The following is an 8,854-nucleotide window of genomic DNA, read 5'->3' as shown; positions in this document are numbered from 1 at the left end:
CAGAGTTGTAGTAGTTGTTTTTGTTTGCTTGTCTTTTTGGTTTGTTTTGTTGTTGTTTTTGCTTTTTTGTATCCAAAACATTTTTCCAAATTTCAGGCGGAGTGCAATACGCTAAATCCCAAGTTACATCACAAGAACCACAATGCAACGACAGCATATAAACCAAAACAAGATATTTGACAACAGAACAACACTTAAGACTCGGTACGTGGTAAAGATAAAGGCAAAGTCGCACTTCGCATCCAAGTTAGTGGCATACACTGCCGGAACTTAACAAAGTTTCCATAGCATGAAGCAACTAGAAGTATTACTACCCCTCCCCCTCCCCTGGATGGGATGCTAGTCCATCACAGTATACCCAGCACGAAAAAATTAGGAGTATTACTACTCCCCCCTTGAATGGGATGTTAGTCCATCACAGGATACCCAGCATGAAGTGACTTGGAGTATAAAGCCCCGTCTACACGAGCAATTTTTACATGGCAATTTTTTATGTGGCAATTTTTATTTTCCCGTGTAGATGATGAGAAATGATCAATTTTTATGTGACAACTGCATTTGCTGAAAAGCAGGCGTGTTAGTTTTTATGTGGCAAATAAAAATTGCCACATAAAAAATTGTCCGTGTAGACGAGATGCCACACAAAACGTGACAATTTTTTCAACGTCATCTGTAGAACCCAGTCCCTACAATCCCTAACATTTGCGCATCCAGCATGGCGCCATCTTGCTTTTTGCCTTTCCATGGTCATCTCCGCTGTACGAAATCATTACTGACGCGAATTAACAACAAATATTTGTCGAGCCATCTACACGGGCAAATAAAAATTGCCACATACAGTTGCCACATAAAAATTGCTCGTGTAGACGGGACTTAACTACTCCTCCCTGGATGGGATGCTAGTCCATCACAGGATACCCAGCATGAAGCAACTAGAAGTATTACTACTCCCCCCTGGATGGGATGCTAGTCCATCACTGGGACTAGCATCCCTTGGGATGGGATACTAGTCCATCTCATGTCTCTGGTAGCCATTTACAGACCTGGCCGCGGTTGTTTAAAGAGCAAATAACTCTATCCTCGGTATAAAATGTATTAGCATACCTCAGTGACCGACTATCGCGTAACGCGCAACCTGATTGGCTACACAGGTGCCGTCTATCGATCGATAGACGGCAGTTTGTCAGAGCGCGCGCGATTTAGCATGCGTCATTGCACAAATATTTCAAAATTAATGAAATAAAAAGATTTTTTTGTTTGATAGATCGATCACTGAGGTATGCTAAAACAATTAGACGGCTCGCTCTCGGTTTCTATCGCCTTTGATAGTTGGCTCGGGGCATCGCCCCTCGCCAACTATCAGCCGATAGAAACCTCGAGCTCGCCGTCTAATTGTTAATTGGTTGGAGTACATTTATCCGCTGGATAGCGCTCTATCCACTGGACAGAATTATCCGCTCTTTGTACAATCTGGCCTTGAACGGAGAGACAACGTGGTATGAATTTTCTTGTTTATACCTTCAAGCCACTTACCCTCCCATGTATCTTCCGATCGAAAGTCCTCCTCTCTGACCAGCCGGATCACTTTCCCGCAATCAACTACCAAGCAAGACTACGTAAAAAGCAAAACGAACATTCTCCCGTCAGTTCAAATTATTTTTTTTAATCATATTTTTGTTGTCCAATAGCCCATTTCGGAGTTGTTTTGAACCTCATTGCAAAACGAGGCTAAGTGCAAAGCTTTTCACGTGAAAGTTTCATAATAAAAACTATGTACGAAGGCTCACTTTCATAATGAAGTTCACAGCAACACGGAAATTAAATGGCCTTTTTATGATGTTTATCAATTAACCCATGAATGCGCCAAAATGACTTGCTCATATCTTACCAGCATGAGGACTATAAAAACAATTATCCTTGTTATTATTAGACTCTGCAGGGCTGTTGTTGTGGACTACTCTAAAATGACTGAGTTACAATTAAATGCAAAATTCCTCAAACTAATATCCATGTCATCAAGGCACTGGTTGGTTCAAAGACGCCGTTGATTCTATTTTGGGCGCTGATAAGGTAAGTTAACTGAATTATTCGTGATCGGCTTTCCATTTAGTGGTCAGCCAGTGATTTATTTATATTATTCATTAAATTAAAACTCCCGAAATGTTTAAGTGAAAGGCAAACTTTAATGTTTCAATTCATAGACTATTTACAAGAACATTTAGGTTTTAAGGAGTGAAACAACTGATTACAAACTATTTTAGATCTTTTATCATAGTCTTTTTTTCTTAGTTAAAACTGATGCTGAACGACACGTTTATGCGTTTAGCGCGCAGGTTAAAAATTTGAACAATGTGTATTTATCTCCCCATGCAGCTACCGGATTCATAGCATGTTCCAGGTGCGCGGACAGTGAAGAGCGAAACAAAAAGCTGTTATCGCCAGAACTGTGGAATGGCAGTGCAATTGAATTCCTTCAACTATTCTTTGATCTCTTGTCCTAGCCGGACCCCCTGCCCCATTTCCCCCTCACAATATTTTTTTGGTGACTTGTCATACTCCATTCATTTCCTAAAACCAGACCGCTTTCCATTTGTCAGAAATAGGCGGCCAGATCGTTCAGTTCGTTATCGGAACGTACCAATTTGACGGAAACGTTTTATCCTAGTCCTTTGAATTTCTTCAACATAGCGCGCACCATTTTCAAAGTGGTTGTTTTTCAAGATTTTGCGGCAACACCCCTTCAATGACGCGTTTGATTTACAGACTGGCCGTCCAGACCGACCAGCTCTGACAGATGGAAAGCACTCTTACACAACTGGAACAGGCTATTAGATTTACCTCCATATATGATACACTATCATCAGACCTGGGCTCAATTTCCGCTTGTATGTTTTATAGTATTTCCAGTATTAGCTTGTATTAGTATTAATATTATTGATAATACAGTCGGACCTCTATTAAGCGGCCACCCTGGGGACTTTGAAAACTGGCCGCTTAATAGAGATTGGCCGTTAAATAGAGGTATCGAATACAGCACTTTACTGACAACCGATTAATTCGGGACTTTGGAAAGTGGCCGCTTAATGGAGGGTGGCCGCTTAATAGAGGTCCGACTGTATTAAGCACTACTATGACAGATCTTGCAATGAAATGATTTCAGTTTCCAAATTTACTTGCCCGAAGGCTGTAATCTAGGCTACTCTCAAATCCGTGATAGAAAGTGAATAACAAAAAACTGCTTGACTCGCACAATTTCAACTTTAAAATAGCAATGTAATGAAGCAAAACGTTATACTTTTAATGAAACATTTATCAAAATGTATAGTTTAACAGTTAAATGAGTCTCTCTCGATTTCTGTGCGAGATAGACTTATTTTATTCGGGTTGTTCCTTCATCAATTATCCCGCGATAGGAATCTTGAGTTCATAAATTGATTTATAAACAGCATTAAGAGAGTGTATGTCAAACTCTCGGCGTAGTTAGAGCATGCAGATTAGTGGCATCTTTTGCATGAAGAATGCAACCGTTGTAAGCTGGAGCTAATTTGGAAAACTGAAAGTCAGAGGACGGTGACAAGGAAGCATAAGGGGAAACGAAGTAACAGCGAGAGCAAAGGCGATGACGTTTTCCAACATGAATTTATCGCAAGTAAATAACTTTGCATAGTTTAGTTTTAAAACTGTTTGCATGAGAGACATTTTGTGTACGTCAAAAGGTACTTAGTTTCAAATTTAGCACGGTTATGACCCAAAAAATGAAAAAAATATTCCTAAAATATATTGCTCATTAAATGCCACTTTCGCTGAAAAATTATTCTCATACCAAGACTACGAAGATAAACCGGACCAGGCAAAACTTGTTGATTTTCTTACACAAGCTACCGGATCTCTAAATGCTGTTTTGGATGAAGTATGCAACCGTTGTCATCTACAGCTAACCAAAAACAGTTTAAACTGATTATAACTTTATTTTCCATGTAGTGTTTTTAGTTTCTGTTATATAGAAGTTGGAGAGTTAGCAACAAAACGTGAAATGTCTACTAAATATTTGCATTATGCTACAGGAATACCAATAAGGACATCCAACTAAATCTGTTCAGCAAGTCTTTAGAACCCGGGGGAGGGGGGGAGGGGGTACACCTCGGAATTTTTAGCGGGGTGTGTGGTTCGGTACCCCAAACCCTGTCCCTATTTCAGACCAAAATAGGTAATTTTCCGGTACCTTTTTTCAGAAATGGCCTCTAAAATTCGTGCCCACTTTCAGACGTGGTTTCAAGAATCCATATCCGTTTCTGTAAAATTCATATACCCATTGTTGAACTTTCAGACTAAAATGGCTCAAAAACCATACCCCTTGGTGCCACACATACCTGTACAGCTTATGTAGGGGAGTCCCTTCCCCCTCCCCTCTCCCCGGGATTTAGAATCGCAATGTTGAGGAGTTTTAGCTGAAATCCTTAAAGAGGCCAGCTAGCATTTCATATGGAAAATTGAGTTGATTAGGTGAATTGGCCAACTTTATTAAAATGCTGATGTTTTGAGCGTTAGCGGTTTGTCAGACGAAAGCTCTGAAGAAGGTTCTGTGCTTCACGGCGGCCAGTTTTACCTTATGCGCAATATCGGCAATTCATTTTAATTGTCTCAAACTTCTTGGTATAGTTTGATAGCCAGCTCTATAAGCTTAAATTTGATATAAGGGTTCAGGTATTCAGGTATCTACAGTTTAAACTGGATTCGCTACATCACTTGGACGCGAGACACCTCTGAAGGCATATGGTAACCTTAAGCAAAAGAGAGCAAAAAGATCAAACTGTGATTCAGTTCACAAATATCCCTTTCAATCATCTATGTAACAAGCATGGTCAAAAAGTACAGAAAAGCGATTTCTGAGTCTTTCCTCATTGGGTGCCCTTTGAACGATAACATGCTTACATCTAGGTCGTCAAACACTCCTTAAGTTATGGTTTATAACTTGGTTTAGTTAATGCAAATTTTAAGTTAAAACATTACGTTTGTTGTTAATTAAATGTTGAGTACAGCGGTGCAAATATTCGCCATTAGACACTCAGGCGTTGAATGTAGATTGGTGTTATGCACGACTCAACTTTTCTTCGCGTTCATCATAATTAGGAGTTCCAGGCAAAGGTATGTCGGCTTGATGTAAAAGAAGAAATAAAAGAAGAAGAAATTACTAAAGCAGTATTTCGAAGTATTCAATCGAGTATCGAAAAACCAACACCAAAGTATTCAAAATTTAAAACAAATACATGTCACCAGCGCCAAGCGCGGGAAAACCCGTGCAAGGAAGTCGCGTTGGTTTGGGTTTCGCTTTTCGCTTCAGTCACAGAGCACATTAGCCTCACACGCAGACGTCCTTAGTGGTTCGTCACGCGTTTCCTCCCCTACGGAGTAGGAGGAGGAGGAAATGCGTGACGAACCCCTAAGGACGTCTGCGTGGGAGGCTAAGAGCACATTAAAGCAAATGCTAAAGTGCTGTCGACACTGAATTACAAACCGCTCTAAGGCCACATACCTTCTTCTCGAAGATGAATCATGGGGTACTCATTACTCTGCTTTTCCTCTGTTGACAAAAAAAATAATAAAATAATAATAATAATAATAATAATAATAATAATAATGATGATGATGATAATAATAATAATAATAATAATAATAATAATAATGATGATGATGATAATAATAATAATAATAATAATAATAATAATATCTATCGTACGCATGAGAATGAGAAAAAGCGCCTGTACTCAAGGAGAGTTCTCGACATTGAGCATGGAACATTTACACCTTTGGTCTTCACTACAACCGGCGGAATGAGCAATGAATGTTTGAGATACAATAGTCGATTAGCGGAGCTGATTGCTATCAAGAAAGGGGAGCAATATGCCAAAACCATGTCATGGATCAGATGCCGAATTTCATTCGCACTGTTAAGATCTGCACTCGTCTGTCTTAGAGGTTCTAGGACATTAAGAAGAATTCAACGTGATATCATGAACGCGGACATTGACATTGAAACTGCAGAAGGGGCCATTTGAGAGATGCTTATTTTGTTTATTTTTTTTTCTTTTCTTTTTATCAAGTGGAACTGATTTTAAAATGCCGAATTTAATTTTTTAGAAAAAAAATGACATTTTCTTTTTCGTTTTCTTTACAAAAACATTATTGCTTGAAAATATTATCTTTCTTTTTAATCGAAATGAATTGTGAATAGGTTTTTTAATAGCTCTTTTTTATATACTTTTAACTTGTAAATAGCAATTTGTGTGGAATATTTTAATAAAGAATTATTATTAATATATAATAATAATAATAATAATAATAATAATAATAATAATAAACAAAAGTAAAAAAATACGGCAATAGCACTTAAACTCATCTGCACGCAGAAACCAAAACTGATAGTTGACGGATAATTGATTTAACCAAGAGAAAATGAGGGGACAGAGAGAAAAACTAGGGGCGTTGGCTTGGATATGTGAATTTCACTTGATTTATTTTTAGACATCGTCTAAATGGAAGTCAGTTTCCGGAGACGTCCGCAAACAGTCAATGTTACGTCACGGGAAGTCATCGGAACGTGCTAACGTCACAATACATTGTTTAATGGCGGCTGTTGAATTTTCAGTATGGCTTTCCTAAGTGGCATTTACAGGCGTCTATATACGTTTGCAACAGACGTCCGTTTTCACGGCGTCTTAAAAAAACTCAAGTGAAATTCACATACCCAGAGGGCTATACTGGGGGTCTCCCGAAAGACTACAAAAGACGCGATATCTTATTCTTTTTTTTTATCAACTTCAACATTTACGGACAAAAAATGCCACTTTCTGATAAACAAGGAGGCAATATTTGTTAGTGTCCTCAAAGAAAAGAAAGAATTAAAGGAAAAAAGAGACAAGAAATAAGAATAGAAGAAGAAAAACAAACCAATTGTGTGCTGATACCTTTTCGTATTTCTTCATAGATAACTTCATTATGGTGAGCTAAAACACAAAAACAGAACAAAATCAATAAAAAATTTTGCAGTTTTTAAATAAAAGAATGTATTGTAACAGTCCTCTTTACAAAGATGATTTAATCCTGAGTGATCATTCTCGTTTAAATCTACCGTATCGAGAAACTCCTTGTAGACTGAAAACGATAAAACACGTATTTATTGGCTTGCTTCTTCTTCTTTTTTTGTTTTGTTTTGTTTTGTTTTGTTTTTTGTTGTTGTTGTTGTTGTTGTTTTTTTTTTTTTTTTTGGGGGGGGGGGGGGGGGCATTTTCTGTGTATTCTGAAAAAGGAATACACTGAAAAATCTGTTGTATCTGTTGCCCGGTAACGAAAATCTTCCAAATGGCTAAGAAAAAGAATCGAACTGTTTTTAATGTTTCAGAAGAATATATTTCATTTTGAAATATCCGAAAAATGTCCCCCCAAAAACGCACTTTATTTGTTTTGTTATCTGATAAATAGAGGATTTTTTCAACCTCAACTTTATTTAGGAACAGTAATCTTTTCAAGAGAGGATATTACATGACCGCGCGGAGATACGAAAGTTCTGTTCGAGTGTTGAAAAATATTTCACGGGTGAGCGCAGCGAACGAGTGAAATATTTTTCAAGAGGATAAGAGAAAATTCATATCTCCAAGCGGCCATGTAATGTTCTGTTTGTTATATAAACACCAATGAAATACCAAATCATTGCAAAAGGCGCGATTTATTATGTAACCATAGCAACAGCGATCTTTTCAAGTGTGAAGATATCATGTTTTCGCGCTAAAGCTCACCTGGTATTTCATTGGTGTTGATATAATGAAGTATGGTATTTCAAGGTGTTCTAGAAAAAGTTCAGCCAGCTATTTGAGCGCTCCGGCTTTAAACTCAAAACCCTGGTTTACGTAGAGTGTGAAATGCGTTAACCTGAATGTTTTTCAGTGCGTCAGTCATCAGAGTTTCGCGGTCTAAAAATTATAATCACCTGACAGAGGAGCCAGTTTGTTTTCATCCTCGTGAGGAGTAGTGTAAGTAACTTTAGAGAATTTGCTTCTCGCGTTTGCAATTAAGATCACGCCAAAGACAAAAAGTACCACGCCCAAAATTGAGCCCAAGATGATTCCAATCAGTGCGGCTGTGCTGAGTTTTGATGAGGTCTCGATCGGCCTTTCCTCGTCTCGAGTTGTTGTTGTTGTTGTTGTTGTTGTTGTTGTTGTTGTTGTTGTTGTTGTTGATACGGGGTTCTGGGAAGTAAGTGTCGTGAATGGGATCGCGGAGGACTGGAACGAGGTCGAATCAGCAACCAATGTCCGACCGTCTGCCAAAGTAACTGAGAAGTTTCCACTGGTCACCAACTCCCTTAATGTCGACTCGGCTGTTGATACATTAGTCTCGCCAGGCCCTCCCGGTAGCAAAGTGAACGAGACCACAATGCTTCCTGGTTGGGCATCAACGTTGGAAATACGAGATGCGGGGATTGCCATTGCGTCAGCGATCGCTTGCGTAACGCTGTTAATAAACTCTGGTTTGCTTGACTCGGTAATAAAGGCGTCATAATTACCAACGAGCTTAAACTGGAGATGAATTTGTTCTTCTGGCGTGACTTGTTGACTCGAGACAGTCGGCGATTGAGTGCTGGAAGTATGTGGTGGAAAGACCGAGGAATTAACAGCAAAAACTGCCATGAATCCAAGTTTACTAGATCTGCAGTCCACAAACGCATTTCCGTTACCGCTGTTGGGCATGACTGTGGTGGTGACACCATCTGCTTTCCATGTCAATGAGGACTTGTCCCACAAATGGCACTGAAACAAAGATGATAAAATTTGTTTGAATAATTTGTTTATGGTACCAG

At 38.8% G+C, this 8,854-nt stretch overlaps 1 protein-coding gene across 1 annotated transcript in view; it reads right to left on the bottom strand.

The window, feature by feature from the left end:
* Positions 1-2,163: 2,163 nt before the first annotated feature.
* LOC146463426 (uncharacterized) overlaps positions 2,164-8,854 on the bottom strand; it is a 52,173-nt gene continuing 45,482 nt past the window's right edge. The window contains exons 29-32 of the mRNA XM_085084421.1: positions 7,985-8,804; positions 6,966-7,004; positions 5,534-5,581; positions 2,164-5,154 (exon numbers count right to left, since the gene is read on the bottom strand). Of these exons, the coding sequence (XP_084940547.1) occupies positions 5,090-5,154; positions 5,534-5,581; positions 6,966-7,004; positions 7,985-8,804 (972 nt within the window). The 3' untranslated portion in view covers positions 2,164-5,089. The remainder of the gene's footprint in view (positions 5,155-5,533; positions 5,582-6,965; positions 7,005-7,984; positions 8,805-8,854) is intronic.

This window comes from Pavona decussata, unplaced genomic scaffold, assembly GCF_977016875.1.
Source record: "Pavona decussata unplaced genomic scaffold, jaPavDecu1.1 SCAFFOLD_176, whole genome shotgun sequence".
NCBI lineage: Eukaryota > Metazoa > Cnidaria > Anthozoa > Scleractinia > Agariciidae > Pavona > Pavona decussata.
This window is presented reverse-complemented; position numbering and strand designations above follow the sequence as displayed.